Source organism: Carcharhinus amblyrhynchos, chromosome 2, assembly GCF_965287045.1.
Source record: "Carcharhinus amblyrhynchos chromosome 2, sCarAmb.v2.hapA, whole genome shotgun sequence".
Lineage (NCBI taxonomy): Eukaryota > Metazoa > Chordata > Chondrichthyes > Carcharhiniformes > Carcharhinidae > Carcharhinus > Carcharhinus amblyrhynchos.
Window position 1 is genome coordinate 10,186,359 of NC_137325.1, and position 22,650 is coordinate 10,209,008.

General features: G+C 41.7%; 1 protein-coding gene across 2 annotated transcripts in view; it reads right to left on the reverse strand.

The window, feature by feature from the left end:
• The window catches only part of nphp3 (nephronophthisis 3), a 195,575-nt gene that overhangs the window by 140,874 nt on the left and 32,051 nt on the right, over positions 1 to 22,650 (reverse strand). For both annotated transcript variants that reach the window (XM_080201909.1, XM_080201903.1), the window contains 13 exons: positions 21,289 to 21,391; positions 18,767 to 18,849; positions 16,915 to 17,053; positions 15,532 to 15,696; positions 14,325 to 14,425; positions 13,285 to 13,407; positions 11,273 to 11,462; positions 9,175 to 9,416; positions 7,594 to 7,669; positions 6,011 to 6,138; positions 4,462 to 4,702; positions 1,999 to 2,124; positions 242 to 357 (listed from right to left, as the gene is read on the reverse strand). In XM_080201909.1, the coding sequence (XP_080058035.1) occupies positions 242 to 357; positions 1,999 to 2,124; positions 4,462 to 4,702; positions 6,011 to 6,138; positions 7,594 to 7,669; positions 9,175 to 9,416; positions 11,273 to 11,462; positions 13,285 to 13,407; positions 14,325 to 14,425; positions 15,532 to 15,696; positions 16,915 to 17,053; positions 18,767 to 18,849; positions 21,289 to 21,391 (1,833 nt within the window). The remainder of the gene's footprint in view (positions 1 to 241; positions 358 to 1,998; positions 2,125 to 4,461; positions 4,703 to 6,010; positions 6,139 to 7,593; positions 7,670 to 9,174; positions 9,417 to 11,272; positions 11,463 to 13,284; positions 13,408 to 14,324; positions 14,426 to 15,531; positions 15,697 to 16,914; positions 17,054 to 18,766; positions 18,850 to 21,288; positions 21,392 to 22,650) is intronic.

Below are 22,650 nucleotides of genomic sequence, written 5' to 3' on the forward strand. Positions count from 1 at the left end.
GGACTTCAAGTCGCAGTCTTGCCCATCTCCAGTCCGGCTTTATCAGCCAAACAGAAACTCAGTCCATTGTGTCATGCCTGTCTTAAACAGATGAAGTGGAGCTTGGCAACAAACTACGTTACACAGCATGTCAAGAGACTGGGGTACTGTCATCATGTAGGAGCAAAGACATGGCCATGATGTGTTTCTGCCGCTGACCGACACCTATAAAGACTGAGCTCAGGGCAGCTTTCAGCATTACCTTAACACTGCTAAATTCTTTAGTGTTTCTCCCACTCTGGGATGGCAACGACCCAGGCTGTCCTCATAGATCTTCAGAGCACGTTCGTACAGCGGTAAAGCTTCAGTGTGCTTTTTCTGCAGAGTACAGACACATTTATGACTGACTTGTTTTTTTTTAAAATCAAGGGCTTAAAGATGCTTTACATCAAAATTGTTTATAACTTTACTATTGTATGAAGTTTTTTGTGCCTCAGGTGAGCAATGAGAAATTGTGCTTATTTCACATAATCGTTAACTCAGCAAGTCACCCATTGACACAAGAACACGTTCTCAAGAATGATATGGTCACAAGCATGAATCAGTTTACAGTAACTGGTAAGGTTAGGAGAGGCAATGGTCTAGTAGTATTATCATTTAACTATTAATCCAGATACTCAACTAACATTCAGGGGACCTCGGTTTGAATCCTGCCTCGGCAGGTGGTGGAATTTGAATATATTAAAAAATAACTGGAATAAAAATCTACTATGTCCGTGAAACCATTGTCAACTGTCGGAAAAACCCATCTGGTTCACTAATGTACTTTAGGGAAGGAAAACTGCTATCCTTACCCGGTCTGGCCTACATGTGGCTCCAGAACCACAGCACTGTGGTTGACTTTCAACTGCCCTCGGGCAACTAGGGATAGTTAATATATGCCGGCCAGCCAACAACGCCCATGTCCCACGAATGAATTTAAAAAAGAGCCATTCTGGTCACTGAGTGTTAGCTGGAAACCTGAGTTAATAGATCACCATTTCAATATTCACTATTAATGAACACATGCAGTATACAGTGGATGCTGCATGGTTAGGAGGTGCTCTTTTTGAGGTAAAAATCTTCAGTCCTTACCCAGGTCTCACCTATATGTGGTTCCCAGTTCCATGCCAACTTTGTTGACTCTTAACTGCTGTTTAAAAAGTCCCACCAAGCCATTTAAGTTATATCACAACTTCCTTCAGCCTACCAGATAGGATTATAGACTGCCAACGATGCCAACACTCAGAAAACATTTCATAATTTTGAAAACTTCCACTAGATTCCTCCTAAGTTTAACCTCTCATTTCTGGTACTGCACTAATGAATCTTTGCATGGCTCAATGTTCATCCTATAGTGGGGCGTTCAGATGTCACGCCATTCCAATATGGTCTATCCCATCTCTTGTACAAATTTATCATCTCTTTTGCAATGTGCCTATATGAATATAAAACTGTGACTTAATCATCTCATTAACTGCAGAAAAATTGTCAACCTCTTCCTCCTCCTGCTCATCCAACATCGAGCGAGCACTGAAAACCTTCCCACGCGATGACATCCTTATTATAAATTGAGGAAAATGTGTGTGTTCGGGTATGTGTTCAAATTCCTAATCTGTATTCCAGGCAGGTGAGACATGAATTCATAACCTTACCCCTTAATATGGTGACCCAGCCTGGTTACTTTCCCCATTGTCAATCTTCAGTTTTTATTCCTCTGAAGTTCCTTCTGTGCTCCACCTCAAAAAAACTGGCTGAACGTTTAGTGCTCTGCTCCTGAAATCAGTCGCGTTTGCACTCAATACAGTAATAAAGATTTTTTTATCTTGCTGCATCAACATTTCATTCAAAACTGCCTGGAGTAACACGTTGCCTGAAATCCACTTTTGCTGCTCAGTTTTCTTTAAGCCTTAGTGCAACCTGTTTACAACAACTCAATAAAGTAACAGCTAAGTACAGTGAGGTCAAAAGTCAACACACCAACTGACAGTACAGCACAGCCAAATTCACCAGGGCAGTTGCCACACTTGGGTGCTTTGGGCCAAAGGATTTCTCACGAATTTCAACTGCCAGTTGACATAAAGGAACTGCCTTGTCCAGTTTTCCCTGTAAATTACAAAAAAATGATTAACACAATAGGAATCAGTTCAGCATTCATGGCAAGACATTATGATGATTTCAAAAGAAGAAAAATGTCATTTATTTTAGTGCTTACGGGTTATGACTGTAACACTACATTCTGCACCCTCTCCTCTCCCTTTTTATGTATGGTATAGCATGCACTTTTCACTGTATGCTAATACATGCGACAATAATAAATCAAATCAAATATTTATTGTAATCTTTGATTCATGAAACACTGATCATTTGATAAGGGCCACATCAAAGATTATTGCAAAAACTAAATGGTGTAGAGGGTAACATATTAGCCTGGATTGTATGCAGGTGCAGCATATAATCAAGGAGGCAAACGGAATGCTATCGGAATCCTGAATGATAAACGCATGTTTTTAAACAGACACTGGTTGAGGGATAAATGCTGGATAGGATATGAGAAGCCCTTTCTCATCTTTTGGCCATCTGAACGGCTTGATCCAAAATCTCGCACCACTGACAATGCAGCAGCCCTTCAGTACTGACTGCAGCAATCATGCGCCCATCTCCTACAGAGTGACCAAAACCTCAGATGAGATTGCTACTGCTGAGATAAGCTGAAATTTAGTCACACTTTTATCTTAATGGGACTAACGTGGGAAGAACCGCAGTGGCTTGTGTCTGAGTATTTATACATTTAACGATGTAGATTATCAACTGCTACAGAACAACAAGGACTTCATTAATTGGAATGTCTAGATGTCAACAAACCTCAATGATGCTGTCAGGTGATTTACAGGGAAGTTTAAGAGATTTACTTAGCTTGCCTGAAGCAGGATTGCAGATGAATAAGCATTGAGAGAATAATTGATTTTAATGTATAAATTTGTTTACAGTATAAAGTGATGCCCCACAAAACAAGAATTATATTTCCTGGAATTTTGAAAATTAAAAGGGTGATTTTATAGAACAGCACAAATAGGCCCTTCGGCCCACAAGCTGCGCCAATCATATCCCTACCTACCAGGGCTATCTATAACCCTCAATCCCATTAAATCCCATGTACTCATCCAGAAGTCTCTTAAAAGACCCCAACGAGTTTTGTCAAAGTTTTCAAGGTATTAAGGAAAACCGATAGTGTAGAAAGAGACTAAGTACTTCCGTTGGTTGGGAAATCAAGAACTAAAGGCACATAATTTAAAAATAAGAGTCTGACCTTTCAGCAATAAAGTTAGGAAACACTTTTACACACAAAATGTGGCAGGAAATTTTGAACTGTCATCCGCAAGTGGCAACTGATGCTAGGTCAACTGTTAAATTTAAAACTGTAATCGATTGAGTTTTTTTTAATCCAAAGATGTCAAGGGATATGGGGAACAGACAAGTATACAGAGTTATGTTATAGATCAGACACAATCTCACAGAATGGCAAAACAGGTTCAAGGGTTAAATGGCCTTCTCCGATTCCTAACTTCCTACAACATATCACAATGTTGTTCTAGTCATTTTTGTGAAGGCCACTCTCCTTGCCTTGCCTCATGCTTGTGGAGTAGTACCCCTATATACAGTGGTTAGTACTGCTGCTTCACAGTGCCGGGGACCTGGGCTTGATTCTAGCCTCGAGTCACAGTCTGTGCAGAGTCTGCACGTTCTTTCCATGTCTGCATTGGTTTCCTCCGGGTGCTCCAGTTTCCTTCCACAATCCAAAGATGTGGAGGTTAGTGATTTGGCTAAATTGTTCCTTGGTGTCCGAAGATGTGTAGATTAGGGGGATTAGCAGGATAAATGTGTGCGGTTACAGGGATGGGATGAGGAATGGGACTGGGTAGGATACTCTGTCAGAGGGTCAGTACAGACTCAATGGGCTGAATGGCCTCTGTTCTGTGGGGATTCTAAGCTACACCTGTTCCTCCCTCCAATGGAAAGAGATAACTTTGTGAACAATGACTAATAACTGGTCATTTTCATTTAGAAAACAGCTTCTATAAGTGTTAATTATAAAGGAATACATGTTTACTTATCACTTGGAGATAATGACACGCTTTAGTTTTCTGACCTTGACAGCATCAGACTACAAAGTTCATTCATTCTTGAATCAGGTTCCTTTTTAATCTAACGGATGTAGAACGTTAGTGCTGACATAAGTTAGCGTATTCAAAAATGTAGATACGGCCAGGGGACACGATTGGGTCTTGGTCAGAAATGGACATTTCTGCTGCAGTTTGCAATGTTTTAAGAATGAATGCCACTATTTTCAGGATTGATCATGGGATGCTGGGGGAGGAGGGGGGAGGGGGGAGTGGGGATGGTGGTGAGAAACAGAAATAATCCATTGGCGGACAGACTCACTTTCTTTTTGTACAACACTGCCAGATGTTTGACGGTGTAAGCCACAGAGGGATGATCAGGTGCCAGGGCTGCACGGCGAATGTCCAGTGCCCTCTCATACAGCTCCTCTGCTTTCTCATGCTCTTTCTTCTCATTGTATAGAGCGGCTAGGTTATTCAGGGACTGCGCACAGTCAGGGTGGTCACAACCAAGAGTCCGTTCTCTCATTTCCAACGAACGTTTAAAGAAGATTTCTGCTGTCCTATTTCGAGTTTGTAAAAAAGAAAAAAAAACCTCCGTGAGGTCTGTGCAATTATTTCTGACATGTTAACTCTGTACCAAGATGGTAACATGTTTACAGTCTCGACTCAAGCACTGCAGTCTTACTCCCACTGATTTCCTTTGTATTTTCTTGCCCAGGATGCAGCGTGTTACTTGACGTTGGAGAAAATGACATACACAACCAATGATGTGTTGTCCTTTCCTCTGCCAAACCTTTGAGAGAACAATCATTTGCCAGAATGCACTCCAGCTCACAAACTCTCAAGACCAGACCAACTGGCATGCGTCACCAGCATCTCAAAAGCATCATGTTTCTAAAACAAACAGAAGAAATATTCCACAAAATCATCTTTATGGGACAAATTTCAAAGAAAAAGTCTACTCAACAACCACAACTTGTTTTCATGCAACAGGCTTTACGGGAACGCTCAGTAAATGAAGTTGGACACGGAGCCAAATAAAGAAGCATTAGGACAGAGTTGGTCACAGAGGTGGATTTCAAGAATGTCTTAAAAGAGCAGAGATGCAGAGAAGTTCAGGGGAATTCCAGAGCTTAGAATCGAAAGACGTGCTGGTTAAGCGCACTGGCCATGCTAAATTCTCCCTCAGTGTACCAGACAGGTGCCAGAGTGTGGCGACTAGGAAATTTTCACAGTAACAGCTTACTTGTGACACTAATAAAAATAATCTTATCTTAAAAATGGTACTGGGAGGCATGAAGATGCAGAAGGTTTGAATACATTTACAATAAATTCCAAATGTGGTGCTTTTTGTTCTTGTTACCGATTAATTTATTTTTTAAAAAAAGAATGCGGTTGTGCTCAGAGGAACAAGACTTAGCCCTGTACAGAAAATACTTTATCAGTAGAATTGTGAAACAGGAGAAGAAATTGTGATGACACCTTTCAGGCCTTTTCCTGAGCAGGTGGCCACACACTGCTGTGCTACCTGGGGGAGGCAGTGAGAATCAAAATCTGCATTGTGAAACTGATGAGGCTTTTCAGCACTGTCAGATCCAACACCTCTACTCACCATACTGTCACAAAATACTAATAAATATTATCACTCAGACAAGCATGATCCACATATCAGGAAGTATCTATAATTTTAGATGTACATCTATTATTAGCACGCCATTGTGATATGAAGAAACTGAGAAGTGGCTTATCCTTAAAATAACCAGGGATAAAATTATTTGCTGTTATCACTAGGTAACCAACATTGAAATGAACACAAGATGGTTCACTTTACCACACATCTTGATGAATCATTCATGACATCTACTTACTCAATGTTATTTTGAAGATAGTAGAGAACTCCTAGTTCATTCAGTATCCGGGCAGTGTCCGGTGACTCAGTCCCAAGAGTAAGCTCTTCCAACTGTAGAACCCGGCGGCGAAGAACAGCAAAACCATGCTGAAGAGTGAAATGCCAATGAATGTCAAAGTTAACATAACAGACCACTCACTGTTTAAACATCACCATTATGAGGAAATTCCTCAATACATGAGCAATCATCCCAAATCCTCTTCCAAGGAATAAATATTTATCTTAGCCACTGCTTGCCAAAACATTTTCCGTTAAGAGTAGACAGAGGTTGGGTGTTCTGTGATCTATACACAAGTTCACCTCCTGACACCTTAAAGCCTCTCTATCCACGGGCTCAGATCAGTAGGTTAGAGGATTTGCCACTTGTTATGGCAGCACTATTCAGACAACACTAAAGCTTGATACCATCAAGGTCAGAGCTACCCATAACATCAGTGTCCCAACCAACTACACTACCTCTAGTATACTGTGTCAATAGGATGTACTATCTGACAAATGTACAACTAGTGTACAGCATCTGCCTTTTATGCAATCTCTCCAATCCAAGAGCAATGTCATGGGAGCACCTCAACGTTCCCCACCAACTTGCACACCATCTGAACTTGTACACACATCACCATTCTTTAATCATTTCTGGGTCAATATTAAAAATTTCTGAGCAGGATTGTAGCGGTTTCCCAACAGTATTTCTGTTTGGGTAGAGGAGATTCATAATTCACTTCCTGACAAACTGTGTACATTACTTCTAGTGCCTGTGTGTCAGTCTACAGAGTGAACAGGAACTTGATAAGGTTCCATCTTTCTACAAATCCATTTGTCTTATCATAATGAATTAACTGAAAGTTCCAAATCCCGATCAGTATTTCTGTTTTAATGGTAATGAAAGCATAGTATCCTTGAGTGGCAGTACGGTGGCATAGTGGTTAGCACTGATGCCTCATAATGCCAGGGTCCCAGGTTCAATTTCCAGCTTGGATCACTGCTGGTGCGGAGTCTGTATGTTCTCCTCGTGTCTGCATGGGTTTCCTCCCACAATTTGCCCAAGAATGAAAAATTAATTTCAATTCAGATCAGATCAGATTGAAGATTTAGATCCTATGTAGTATCTTAAATGGAGATCTGGGTGAAGATTTAATTCTACATGTCAGCAATGTTCTCATCAGCAAGAGAAGAGATTGTGGGGATTTGGAAAAATAGTGTCTACAACAAATCTTGCAAATAACTGTCTGTTAAATCTTTAGCTTCATGGCTTAACTATAGTTATATATTGGTCCTGATAGATTAAGCGGCATTCACAATAAAAAAACAAAAAAAGATTTCTCTCTGAATTTACTCCGGGATTTTTGGGCATTTAAGATCATTTTTGTCCCCCTTTATTTTCTCCTTAGAATAAAACTGAAAAAAGTATTCCAAGCTCATTCTGTAAAGAAATGTAATGCTATTGAAATAGCTGTCCTTTAATACAAACATTCCTCTGACATTTACAGACAGATACCACACAACAATAATTGGGTTTTATTGATTATGTTATTCATTTCTTACCATGTTTCCCTTTTGCCTGGAAACCTTCTGTCTGATCTTCATGGACCGTTTCCTTAATGGTTCCACTTGCTCATACCTCAAAACATGAAACAGTATCCATAAAATTGAAGGGCAGTAAACCAGTATCACCTTGACTCTGGACATGTTAAAACAAAACTAATAATCTAACTTAGACACTTGAGTATTCCAGTGATTAACACGTGGCAGTCTATCAATAAGAGCATATCAATAGGCTGTGAAGATTGTGGGAGCATCAATGAAAGTAGCTGGGAAGAGATTGAAATAGTATGACCATCTGTTATGAGGAGTCAGAGAGTGAGAAAGAGAGGGGGAAAACATGGTAATAAAAAATACTGCGGATTGTGGAAATCTTAGAATTGCCACAGTGCAGAAGGAGGCCATAGAGTCATAAAAGTGTACAGCATGGAAATAGGCCCTTTGGCCCAACTTGTCCATCATTTTTATTTAACCACTAAGCTAGTCCCAATTGCCTGCATTTGGCCCATATCCCTCAATACCCATTTTACCCACATAACGGTCTAAATGCTTTTTAAAAGACAAAATTGTGCCCACCTCTGCTACTACTTCTGGCAGTTTGTTCCAGACACTCACCACTCTGAGCGAAGGAATTCCCCCTCTGGACACTTTTGTATCTCTCCTCTCTCACCTTAAATCTATGCCCTCTAGTTTTAGACTCTCCTAGCTTTGGGAAAAGATGTTGACCATCTATCTGATATATGCCCCTCATTATTTTACAGACCTCAATAAGGTCACCCCTAAGCTTCCTACGCTCCAGGGAAAAAAGTTCCAGTCTATCCAGCCCCTCCTTATAAGTCAAACCATCAAATCCCAGTGGCATCCTAGGAAATCATTTCTACACTCTTTCTAGATTAATGATATATTTTCTATAATAGTGACCAGAACAGTGCACAGTATTCCAAGCGTGGCCTTACCAATGTCTTGTATAACTTCAACAAGACATGCCAATTCCTGTATTCGATAGTCTGACCAATGAAACCAAACATACCAAATGCCTTCTTCACCACCCTGTCCACCTATGACTCCACTTTCAAAGAGCTATGAACCTATACCCCTATATCTCTTTGTTTGATAACTCTCCCTAAGAAGTTTGGGTGTGATTCCCAGTTTGGGTCACTGGCTATGTTAAGTCTGCACGTTCTCCCAGTGTCTGCATGGGTTTCCTCCGAGTGCTCCGCTTTCTTCCCACTGTCCGAAAGACGTGCTGGTCAGGTATACTAGCCATGCTAAATACTCCCTCAGGTGTACCCAAATAGGTGCTGGAGTGTGGCGACTGGGGGATTTTCACAGTAACTTCATTGCAGTGTTAATATAAGCCAACTTGTGACTAAGAAATAAACTTAAACTATAATGCAGTGCAACGTGTATGGAGAAGTTAGCGTTTGATTTTAGTAACAAGCATTCCTACAAAAAAAAATTCTGGAAAGGTAGTTCAGACTTTGAACAGTAAAATACAATTGCAAATGACTCGTGGTAACATCTGCTAATTTAAAATGAATGTAAAAGGTATCATACAGTGTCAAACTTACATCAAGAACTTACTTATTTTGTTTTTGATAAAGCATTGCTAGAGCATCCAGTTCCTGGGCGACCCTGGGATGCACCGAGCCATGGGCATTCTCACTGATTTCCAGTGCCTGTTTGTACAGCTGCTCTGCATTTCCAAACTTCTTCCACTGCACGTACACACCAGCCAGCTGGTGCAAGGACTGAGCCACACTGGGGTGATCTGGATCCAATGCACTCTCTCGGATCTCCAGAGAACGCTGCAAGGGTGCGACAGCCTATACATGCAGAAAGTTGCAAACAGTTAAAATACGGCGCTTGCGACCTGACCATACCAGGTCAAGAGATGTTAACATTTGCCTGGTCTGATTTATCGTACAGTGGGTGGCCATAGTTACAACTGGACAGTTAAGATTATAGGCTGTGTTTTGACATTGCAGCTGCATTGCACTGTTAATGTAAGCCTACTTGTGGCACTAATAAATAAACTACACTTTAAAAAACATTAGAATGAATATTTTGTTGGATAGCATCAAATTTAACAGGAGAAAGTCCAACAAACTTTATAATCAAGACGCTGCTGTAACGTAACATTGATAATTACAGCACCAGGGATGTAATGTAAAAGTTCCAAGTGTTGATAGAGAAAGTGGACTCTTTGTGAGGGAAGGCAAGGAGGAGCAAGACCTTTGAGACATCTAGATAACTGGATAAATAGAGTGGATTGAGGTCAGTGAGGAAAGAGCAGACATAGAAATGGATTTTACTGTGGGATATAACACGGACATGCAGAGCTTTGTATACTGTTTTACCGGTGTAGGGTGCAACTCAGCAGCTTGTAATTAATTTGTGGGAGCAGCCTGTAGGCGGTGATGGTGTGAGTAAAATTTCGAGAAGCAGTGAACAGAAGGTCGAAGCAAAAGGTGAGCAACATGGTGAAATAGACAGTTTTGGATGTGCAGTTTAAAGCTCAGGTTAGGGTCAAACTGGATACCAAGGGTGGACATAGTAATGTGGATTAACATGAATCAGAAGCACAATAAGAGAATGGAACCCTGTGGTTGAGGTGGTGATAAGGGTACGTGTACAGGTAGGGGTTTCGGGCAGGGAAGACACTCCCCAGATGCCTGCCTGTGTCAACCTGTCCACAGCTTTACAATGGAAAGGGCAAAGCCTAGGCCAGCGTACACAATCTAATACCTTTTAGAAGTTAGCTGGCTCAGGCTTTGAGTGGGAAGCTGGGGTGGAGGTGGAACACGGCACCTTTCCTTCTCCACTCCCCCACACCCACAAAGGTGTGCCACCTACCTCCCCACCGAGACCCCAACCCCTTTGACCCAATTTCCCCTCCGCACTGCAGGACTCCTGCCATTACCTCATCCAGATCTTAGAAACTGGGGGTGTTTGCAGTCCCAGTACTGACCACTGCTGCTCTCTGGAGGCTGCTAGGACTACAGGCTAACCAAACTGACTGACAGCTGTCTGAGGTAAGGCTCCCTCCTGAATGAGAGTGTTAAATGACAGCCGATATCAGTGGGGATGCCTTCCCGACTAGCTACTGAACTGGGGTGGGATAGGAAATCCCTGCCCAGTGAGTGATACTCCAAAAGTTGAACCAGGTTATTGAATAAATTATAACATCTCGAATTAAAATCATTCTGTCTCCTTGTTGTCACAGCAAACTATAGAGTCATAGAGGTTTACAGCTCTTCAGCCCAACTTGTCCATGCTGCCCCTAAGGTAATCCCAATTTCCCGCATTTGGCCCACCAGCAAATAAAAAGTGTGAAATATACACAGATATCATAGAATCCTACAGTGCAGGAGGAGGCCATTCAGCCCATCAAGCCTACACAGACAATCCCACCCAGATTCTCCCCCCATTAACCGCGTGTATCTGCCCTGCTAGTCTACGGTGCTTCAAATCTAATTGGGGTCCTGCATAGAGTATGGCTCCTCTATTGGTGTTACCTAGAGTTGGCAGAGAGCTGATTAAGCAAACCATTTGGATTAACCTGTACTTTAGTTTAAAATATTACAGCTGGATAACTCAGAATTGCCAGTAAGCATAATAAGCCCCTGAGGCTACACCTGAGTTTCTGCCCTCTTGCCTTGATAGGACACATTATAAATACCTGACTCAGTAGACCCAAGTCTTTCAAAAAGCGCCCCAACGTTTCATAGAGATCTGCCAACCGCGTGATCATATCCTCTCCTTCACAGCTTTTCTCATACTGCTTTAAAGACTCAAAGTAAGCGGCGGCCATCGAATTTTTGTCCATTCCGACATATTGCCAGTAATAAAGCAACTCTGCAAAATGGCCCCTGAAAAAAACACACAAACATCACTTAAATGATGAACAAGACAAGTGCCCCAAAATAACTGGAATTACAGAAAGATGAAAATAATTGCTACAGCTCATTAGCATATAAGCAGTTATAAAGAAAATTACACACTAATGCCCGAGAGTTGTCTCAAACATCTGAGAAATGTATTTAAAATCGATCCAAAGTACAGCGTTGTCCATTATTTGAGCCACCCCTAACCAGACATGACAAAACGGCAAACTATTTCTCATCAGCAAATAAAAGGAATGAAATGTATGCAATTATCACAGAATCACAAAGTGCAGGAGGAGGCCATTCAGCCCATCAAGCTCACACTAACAACAATCCCAACCAGGCCCTCTCCTTATAACCCCATGTATTTACCCCACTAGTTACCTTGACACTAAGGGGCAATTTACCATGGCCAATCCACATAACCTGCACATCTCTGGACTGTGGGATGAAACTAGAACACTCGGAGGAAACTCACGCAGACACGGGGAGGATGTGCAAACTTCACACAATTACCTAAGGCTGGAATTGAACCCGGGTCCCTGGCACTGTGAGGCAGGACAACTAACCACAGTGCCACCCAATTTAAAAATTCACATTCAGATGAAATATCCATGTGAATGTCAACTTTTTTGTGTTTGGTGGCAAAATGGTATGCTGAGAGGCGGATGACAGGTTGTTTTCTGATCATTGCTAGTGGTTTACTTCCCTGGTAACTAAAATGGTGGTAGCTATCTGTTAAATATGTGGACAAGTGTGAAGTACATTTGTCCTTATTGTGTATGACCGAGGAGTAATCTGGTAAAATCAATACATATGTCTAAAGCGATGTTCACAAAGCTACACTGTGGCTAGTTAGGGATTTGTAATGAGTAATACTGATGATTATCTCTGAAGAAGTCACACAGACTTGAAATGTTAACTCTGTTTCTCTCTCCACAGATGCTGCCACACCTGCTAAGTTTTTCCAGCACTTTGTTTCAGATGCCAGCATCCACAGTATTTGCTGGAGGAACTCAGCAGGTCTGACAGCATCTATGTAGACAGAATAGAGCCAACATTCTGAGTCTGGATGACCCTTCACCAGCTGACAAAGGGTCATCCAAACTCGAAAGATTGGCTTTATTCTCTCTCCACAGATGCTGTCAGGCCTGCTGAGTTTCTCCAGCATATTCTGTTTTTGCCATCTGCAACTCCACAGACCTGGGTTGAATTCTAGCCTAGGGTCACTGTCTGTGTGGAGTTTGCGAGTTCTTCCCGTGTCTGCATGGATTTCTTCCGGGTGTTCCAGTTTTCTCCTACACTCTAAAGATTTATTTATTTATTTATTTATTTAGTCACAGGTAAGGCTTAGAATAACACTGCAATGAAATTCACGTGAAAATCCCCTAGTCACCTGTTCAGGTCAATGCATTCTACCAGCACATTTTTCAAATTGTGGGAGGGAACCCACACAGACATGGGGAGAACGTGCAAACTCCACACAGGAATCAAACCTTGGTCCCTGGTGTTATGAGGCAGCTGTGCTAACCACTGTGCCATCGTGCCGCCCTTGTGCAAGTTAGATTGGTTAGCCATGTTAAATTGCCCCTTCGTGTCAGGGGGATTTAAATACGTGGGGTTACAGAGTTAGGGTGGGATTTTTGTTGGTGCAGGCTCACTGGGCTGAGTGGCTTCCTCTTGTACTGTAGGGATTCTATGAACCATCAAGACTTAATATTGCAACCTTGGTCTAAAGGAGATGCCCAGGACAAGGTTCAACCCTGTTTTGAAAAAGGGGCAATGACAGAGTAGTCCAGTTTCCTACCTCTTGTACAGGTTCTGAGAGACAAAGAGGTTCAGGAGGCAGTTATGCAGTTTCTGTTTGTCTCCTTGTTGCTGGAAGAGCCAGGGAAGTTCATCAGCACCACGCCAGGTTACTCTGCCCTGACTGAAAAAGCACAGGTAAACCACGAATGACATGAGCCAATCATAAAGAATGACACAGATTCTAAACAACAGTCAAATGGAAACAAACAAATAGATACATTAACAATCCATTCAGCTACAAACTACAAGATACTAGGGATGGGAATAACTAGCAGCCAGCCAGTGACGCCCATGAATGAATAAAAATAAGATTTGTACTACTGTTAATTATATATACTTATCACAATAATAGCAGTTTCGTATAGGGGGGTTCATATCTGTGGTTCTATGTGGCAGGGTTACAACCACAATGTAGATCTGGGACATTGGTAAATTTGGCCAAGCCTAGTGTTTCACTACAAGGTAGGAGCAAAAAGAGAGCAAGTGACTATATCTGGCTGCGTCTGGTTACAAGGAATATTCATTAAGGATGTGAACCAAATTATCTATCCATCCACTCTTTCAGTGGAACCACATGACAGAAGAAAGGGATTTTTAAAAAATAAGTTCTGAGCTGAATCACTAGATTATTGAATTAGGGGAGGCGATGGACTAGTGGTATTATCGCTAGGCTATTAATCTGAAAAGTAGCTAATGTTCTAGAGACCCAGGTTTGAATCCCACCTTGGCAGATGGTGGAATTTGAGTTCAAGAAAAATATCTGGAATTAAAAATCTACTGATAACCACAAAACTGGGTCAATTGTTAGAGAAGCCCACCTGGTTCACTAATGTCCTCTAAGGAAAGAAATCCGGCGTCTTTACCCTGATCTGGCCTACATGTGGCTCCAGAGCCACGGTAATCCGGTTGAGTCTCAACTGCCCTCTGAAATGGCCTAGCCAAGGGCAAGTAGGGATGGGTAATAAATGCTGGCCAGCCAGCAACACTCATGTCCCACAAATGAATAAACAAAAATGTACCTGTAGGACTTATAAATACCTCATTTGTTGTGAAAAATATTGCACAAGCTTTTCTCTGTACAGCGTGGTAGTATCCTTTGCGTCTTTCTCCATGTACTGCAATCTCACTGCTTCACAAGCCTTGAAATAAATCAGATGATCGTAAACGTTAAACACAAAGTATAATATAAATATTATCCACAATGTATAGCAGTGACATGGAATGTGTAACACTCAAACATAGGGAAAAGCCATTCTGTCATCAGCATTGACTCAGTGATAGCCATTCACACTTCTGAGTCAGGTCATGGGTTCAGACCCTCAAGCACGTAATCTCAGTTGACAACCCAGCAGTGTACTCGGGGAGCACTGCACTGCTGGAAGTGTCGTCTTTTGCATTGAATTTAGATTCTGTCAACCTTTGCAGGTGGAACTATTCACAGAATATTTGGTGATTTGGTGGGGGTTAGGGATCTATCACCTGTCGCTGGAGCCAACATATATGTCCCTTAAAAACGTCACTAAATAAAAACTGTTTAATTGGTCATTTATCTCATTGTATGTTTGTGGGTTCTTGTTCCGCACAGATTGGCTCTTTCTGGTATGTTACAGCAATAACTTCAGTGGCCCATGCGCCAATTTGGGAGATTCTAAGAGCGTGAACAGCTCTAGATAAATTCACATAGTGATCCAAGTACTGATGATTGATGGTGTGTACGGTAAGGCAGCTGTTTATTTCCCAGTTAATCAACTGTTATCAAGTCTGTTGTAAGATACGAAAGCGTCCAGAAGACAACTAATTGATTTTGTAAACTTGGTGCTTTCCTATCAAAGAAGTGACTATTTAATGTTGTACAAACTGGTATAGCTAAGTCTTTGCATGCCTCCATCATAGAATCCTTACAACAGTACAGAAGGAGACCATTCAGCCCAGCGAGCCTGCACTGACAACAATCCCACCCAGGCCCTGTTCCCCCACGTATTTACCCTACTAATACCCATAAGACCAAAGTGGCAATGTAACATGGCCAATCAATCTAACACGCACATCTCTGGACTGTGGGAGGAAACCAGAGGAAGCCCACGCAGACACGGGGGGAACATGCAGACTCTGTGCAGACAGTCATCCTAGGCCGGAATGGAACCCAGGTCCCTAACGATGTAAGACAGCAGTGCTAACTACTGTGGCACCATGCTGCCCTCAAAGAAAAGGTAAATTAAAGCAACTTGAAAATGAGTAAGCCTACCTGAAGATGCTGAAACTTCAGCAGCCCACAGCTGTATGTTATCACACAGGTGCACTGCAAGTTATGAAGAAGAGAGGCTAACACAGGCCAAGAAAGCGCTGGGCAAATCTCCAACAGTTCGCCTTCACTCACACCATTGTGACTCACACGGACTAAACAGAGAATCTGAAAAGGGATTAAGAGATAGATATTAGAAAATGGATACACATGCTAATTTACAACACAAGACGCTTTTAAAATAATCTTGTTTCGTAATATCCATCTGGATATAACATAATTTAAAATACAATAGTAATTTTTTAAAAACTTAAACATGTACTTCAATGAATCAAAGTTTGCTTATAACCCATGCAACTTCCTCATGCGAACAATCACATGGCTTTCTCTGAACAAAATAAATAATAATCATTTTAAATAATGTAACATTTGAAAGGGTTGTAGTTGAGTTAAAGGATATACAATACTAGATTCACATTTCTTTCCAAATTAACTATATTTGTTCTCTTTTTAAGAAACCCAGGCTTAATTTCCTAAATTGCAGGTTTGACATCCTAAATCAGACCAGCGGATCTGTCTGATTTTGAGGTGGATAGGATTAAAATCCAAATCCATTACTGGGATTTACCGAGATGTGTTATTAAGAATGGTCTATTTGCAGATCTCAAGAAGCTAAATTGTAACTTTAAAATGGCAGAAGCGCTAACAGTCTGTGGAGAACAGCCAAACCTGATGTAATGGCTCTGAAAAAAAAAACCAACATTGCAAATTCAGCGACAAGGCAAGTGGGCTCAGATTAGGGTGGCACAAGGTATTTCATAGCCAATTCTTTGTACCCTGGGGAGTTTTTGGCTGCATTGCATAGCAAGTGGCTCTAAGGTACAAATCAACTCCTGGGGATAATTCATCCTTTTACATTGATGGTCACAATGTGCTTTTGGGATGCAAATCATGACAGCAGACAGTCACCACATTGTATCTGAAGGAACTGTCTGACAAAGCTTACCTGAAGTTATCTGAAGTGGATCTCAGATACATCTCCATTGATTGCCTGCCTGCCATTACTTTACACACTGCAACCACTAATATTCCAAAGTGCGTGAAAGGAGAATTACACACTATTAAAATACACGCAGCTTAGTTAATAACATATTATGGTTCTCCATAAATTCAAGAAAATAAATTACTATTTTAACCCGATAGTCAATTTGTTTCAGCTACTTACTTCAATGCATGGCTTATATTTTACTTTATTACCAGGTAACCTTGCTTTTTTCTTGTGTAATTAGATTCTCTTCAGTTTGCAGCAATCTAACTTTACATCTGTTATATTCTCTGAATTAAAACATGCTACCTATTGCTAAAAATCCTTGTATATTTTCTCACCTCTTTCATCAGCTGTCTGTCCCCGTCGGTTGGTAGAGATCGGTGAACAGATTGGAGCACCAACCTATACAAAGACACCGTATCTTGACACTGAAAACACTGCTGCAGAATATCATCGATATCTCCCAGGCCTTTGACACTGAACAAAGACAAGCACAGTTAAAGTTCAGCGTCAGCACTATTTCAGCATTTAAATCTGTCAAGCTTTTCATGAACTGGGAATAAAAGAGGTAGTCAGAGTTAGTTAGGTAATCAGGTGATCGGGGGTAGTCAGGTATTAGTTGGGCCTGATCAGGAAGTGGAGGTAGTTGGGTAGGTCTGGGATTGTTGTGGGTGTTCAGGCCAGGTCAGGAGTGGGGAAGTTAGGAGATCAGGGACGTAGTCAGGTGGTTAGTATGAGTAATTGTTATGAAACTACCCAGATGTCAGGCCAGGTTTAAGTCTACCTAACACTACTTCCTGGGTAACTATATTGTTAAGTCCCATGGGACTATCCCAACTCTTTCCCTCTAATTCGGAGTTGGAGACATTGGCAGAAGGTGCCAAGGAGCAGAACTGACCGTCAGATGTTTAAACTTCCCGGCAATTTCCACATGGTTCAGCATGTTAGGACTTCCATAGCATCCCGACACATATCTCAGCAATATGTCTGATCGCCAACGATCCAGAGATCGGAAGATACCCCCCATACCTTAGTGCGGATTCTTTCGATCTGATTTTTGAGAAAATTGCACTGTGAGGGATACCAAGTTCCCACTCAAAAGCCCACAAAGTTGCTGTGGGCAGCTCTAAGTGTGATGAATAATGAACACCATTCCTTTGCGGTTGACCAAAAGGACCAGGTTATAATGTCCGTGCTATGGCACACAGGGTGAACAAAACTCATGTTGATGAGTTAGAAAGCATACACGATGAAAATTAAAACTGAAAACCCTGCCCACATTTGCAAACTATTTAAAGTACAGAAACAGGCCACAAGACTCCACAATCCTCATCTAACCCCACCAGCAGGGCCTTCTACCCCTTCTCTCCTGTGCTTATCTAACTTTCCTTTAAATGCATTTATGCCATTCACCTCAGCTATTCCTTGTGATGGCATGTTCCATATTCTAACCATGCTCTGGGTAGACAAATTTCTCCTGAATTATCATTTGGATTTACTTGCCATCTTACATTTATGCACTAGTGGTGGCACAGGGGTTAGCTCTGCTGCCTTACAGCTCCAGGGAACCGAGTTCGATTCCCGGCTTGTGTCACTGTCTGTGTGGAGTCTGCACATTCTCCCTGTGTTTGTGTGGGTTTCCTCCAAGCGCTCCGGTTTCTTCCCACAGTGCGAAAGACGTGCTGCTTAGGTGCATTGACCATGCTAAATTCTCTCTCAGTGTACCTGAACAGGCACTAAAGTGTGGCGACTGGGGGACTTTCACAGTAACATCATTGCAGTGTTAATGTAAGCCTACTTGTGACTCTAATAAATAAACTTTACTTTACTTTTAGTGTTGCTCTCATCCACAAGTGGAAGCCTCTTCCCGACATCGACCCTATCAAATCCTTTCATAATCTTGAACAGCGCACCCAACCCGTTGAATCCTGCCCGATAGGTGTAACCTCTCAGTTCTGATATTATTCCAGTGATTATTTTTTTGCAACCTGCTCCTATATCCTTTTCCTCCATACTTCTATGTCCCCAGTACTCTAAAGTATTATGCAAGCTTAGATTAACTTTTCAGTTTAAAAATGGTTGCAGTAAAATCTCCCATTTATGCAAGTGCAACATATGAAAATTCAGAGCACTTTCCAGGACAAACACAAAAAGCCCACAATAGATAAACAGACAAATAATGCCTCTTACCTTGTGATCATCTTGCCCAGAAGTGTAACGTACAGTGCATTGCACGTTGTTGCAGATCTACAATGCTTTTCCAACTTCTTTTCCTACAATTCATTAACAGTGTTCAAACACAACAAGTAAGCAAGCACTTCACTTCCTCACCAATTTTATCTGCTCCTCTCCAACAAGTATGATCCCTCAGGGGCTATATTAGCCAAGTGTATGTGTAACCCTAGACAACAAATGTCAGCTATTTGAGCAGGGCAGGTGCCTTGTCGCGTCTAACCATACCCTCAGTGCTCTGACAAGCACAGACTGCAGCATTGAGCAGTGCTCACAAAACTGCTCTGACTGAAAACAGTCAGCTCTGCAAAGACCAGGCATCAAAGCTGGACTTTCCTGCTTCTTATAATCCACATACTGTCTGCATGAACTTGCCAAGCAACTGGAGAATTCCAAGATAACATTTCTAACAAAAACGTAATGTTCCAAGCTATTTCCACTTGAAAATGATCCAGTTTAATTAAGCCGTCAAGAGTTGGAATTCTGAGCAGCGGTTTGAGGTTAGCAGGGAAAACAGTGTGGTTCTTCTGAGTTTGGGTAAGCGTCCAGGCAGAATGGGGAAAGGAAGGAATCATTTAGCAATCTATTGGACCAAAGTCTTAAATGTACAAGGATGTGGGACATTTAACTGAGGATCGGTGTGTGAATACTGCCACATGTTTCCAAGAGTTAGGCTGTGCTGACAGGCCTATTGTTGTGAAAATTGTTAAGGAAAGGAGGATTTGCATTTATTTAGCAAAAACCACAAGGTAGCTCAAAATACTTCACCACCAATGAAGTGATTCTGAAGTGAAGCCACTGTTGGAAGATAGGATGCTTGGTAGACAATTTGCACACAGCTAGCTCCCACAAACAGCAATGTGACAATGACTAGATAATCTGTTCTTAGTGATGCTGAGTGAGGGATAAGGTTTATCCTCAGGCCACTGGGGATAATTCCCTTACTCTTTAAAATAGTAATTAGTCTCACAACACCAGGTTAAAGTCCAACAGGTTTATTTGGTATCACGAGCTTTCGGAGTGCTGCTCCTTCATCAGGTGAGTGATTGTTGGATTTTAACCTGCTGTTGTGAGACTTCTCATAGTGCCCATCCCAGTCCAATGCCAGCACCTCCACATCATGGCTTCAAAAGAGTGCCATGGGATCTTCACCTGAGAAGACAAGCAGAAACAAATATGGCAGGAATTGGGTTGCAATGCACTGTCAGGACACATTTAGACTATGGTGTCTGTTCCACCATAAAAAAAATACAGATACCAAAAAGGTACAAAGAGGGGTAAAAGATTGATCCATTCTGAAGGTGAGCTATGAGGAAAGATTAAGGATGCTCCAGACTCAAAAATAACGTATTTTTGGGAGGCGGGGGGAGGCAAGGTAGCAGATCCTCAAGGTACATAGAATGTGAGGCATTCCTTTGCACTTTATAAATTCTCTATCCTTTTTTTCAATCTAATTGTTACCCCATGACAATACGCCTGAGGATTCAAGACCAGATGTAGTCTTTGGATTGGACACTGTGGAATAACTGGATCACATCCCTCAAATATAATTTATTCCATATTTTATTGTTATTTTGACATCATTCCCAATATTCATATTACCACAAGAGAGAATATGTAATAGCAGGCCCCAGCTTCTGCATCCTGCAGTTAATTTTTGCTCCCACTTTCCAGCCAGGTGTTGCAGCTGGCCATGTGCAGGGCAGGTCTCTGGGTATATTGTTTAAATGAGACAGTGGCATCAAGGCTGGCAGGACCTCTATATCTCATCTAGGGATGCTGCCCACTATCCCCTTCCCATGCACTCCTCCTCAATCCTTCTGACCATCACGACCCCATAACCCATAAAGGTTGACAGCTTTATACTTTTTGGAAGTTTCCCTAATAAGGAGTCACCTACTTCTCACTTTCTACACTATCACTGTGTTCTGAACTGCCCAATAATGCTGCTTTGGTACCACATTTTCAATAGCACAACCAGAAAGAACTCAGTGGCTCAGATTCAAGTCACAAAATTGATTCCCAGCTGAAAGAACCTTGATTACTCAGAAAGGCTGAGAAACTTGGCTCAATTTACTTCAGAGCAGCACAAACTTAGAGATGAACTTGAGTTCCAAAGAGTCTTATTACAACACATTAACTCTGTTTCTCTCTCCACAGATGCTGCCAGACCTGCTGAATTTTCCAGCATGGATTTTTATTTGATATTCCCCTGGTCTCTCTGCTCAAATCTCTCCGTTTTAAATGCTGCTGAGAGAATTCAATTTACTGGGAATGTATTTCTTGATTCTTTTTGTAAGGTAATAAATGCAGGTTTACAAAATGATCAAGTTTTATATTTTATCGGTCATTAATTCTATTTATAATCTGTAAATTCTTCAGCTAATGTAAATAGAAATGTTTAAACAGAGGTCATATTTCATTTTAAGATGTATCATTTCTAAAGCATTCTAGGCTACACTGGGCACTGGAAAACAAACCTGTTCTCGAGTCAGTTTCACATCAGCATTGGAGCATTCTACATTAATCAGTGTCTTGACGTCCTTCGGGCTCAGTGGGTCAAGATGTAATGTTGGCCATAATCTGAGAGAAACAAAATGATTAGGTGGATTAAATTATTCTAGTTCTTCTTTTGATGCACAAGTACCAAATGTCAGACTTTCTCGCCACACTGGGTGACACGGTGGCACAGTGGTGAGCACTGCTGCCTCACAGCTCCAGAGACCTGGATTCGATTCCCGGCTTGGGTCACTGTCTGTGCAGAGTCTACACATTCTCCTCGTGTCTGGGTTTCCTCCCACAGTCCAAAGATGTGCGGGTTACATGCATTGGCCATGGTAAATTGACCCTTACTGTCCCAGGTTGCATAAATTAGGAGGGATTAGTCAGGTAACTACATGGGATTACAGTGAAAAGGCCTAGGTGGGATTCTTGTCGGTGTAGACTGAATGGGCTGAATGGTCTCCTTCTGCACTGTAGGGTTTCATATATTCTTTCATTAGCTCATATATTACATACATCAAAGAAAAAGGTAACAGGCCCAACCAGTCTATGCCAATGTTTGTGCTCCAGTTGACTCTTCAGTCATCTTTCCTCCAGCAGGCTCAAAGGGCTAAATGGCCTCTTCCTGCTCCTATCTTCTATGTTGCTTTGTTTCTATCACCCCCAATTTTTTTTTTAAATCAGATGCTTTCCTAGCCGCCCCTCAAGGCATCCAAAATATTCACCTCATTCCTGTATTTGCACGTTTACCCTCTGAGTAAAGAAGCTTCCTCTGAATTCCCTATTGGCTTGCTTGGTGACTGTCTCATACTGATAGCCTCTAAGTTCTACCTTTCAAGTGGAAACATTGGGCGGGGTTTTTCGGCCATGCTCGCCCCAGGGCCAAAAAAGCCTGCCTGAGGTCAATTGAGATCTTAGGACTTATCTGTCCTTCCCAATGCCCTGCCTACTACAGTTCCCTTGGTGGGCGGGATGAGAAAACTCCCCCCATTATCTCTGCCAAAAGCTTTCATAATATTAAATTGTAGATAAAGTCACAAGCGGACAATGATGTGGAGCTGGCGGGTGGAGAGCATTCGATAGAGAAAAACAGATGGGTGACACAGTCCAAGTAAGGAGGGAGTTGAAGAAGTTTAATATAGCAAACTGTGATGACAGTGGCTCAACAGGACTTTGATGGTTCTTTGGGAGGGTTAAGAGGTGAATTTGGGAGGGTTGGGAGATGGATCTTGGAGGATTCCAATGGGAAATGTTGAGATAGATAAACATAAAGTTGACCAACAGCAATGTGTTCAAGGAGCCCAAAGAAAGTCAATTTGTAAACGTGGCTGTAGTTAGAG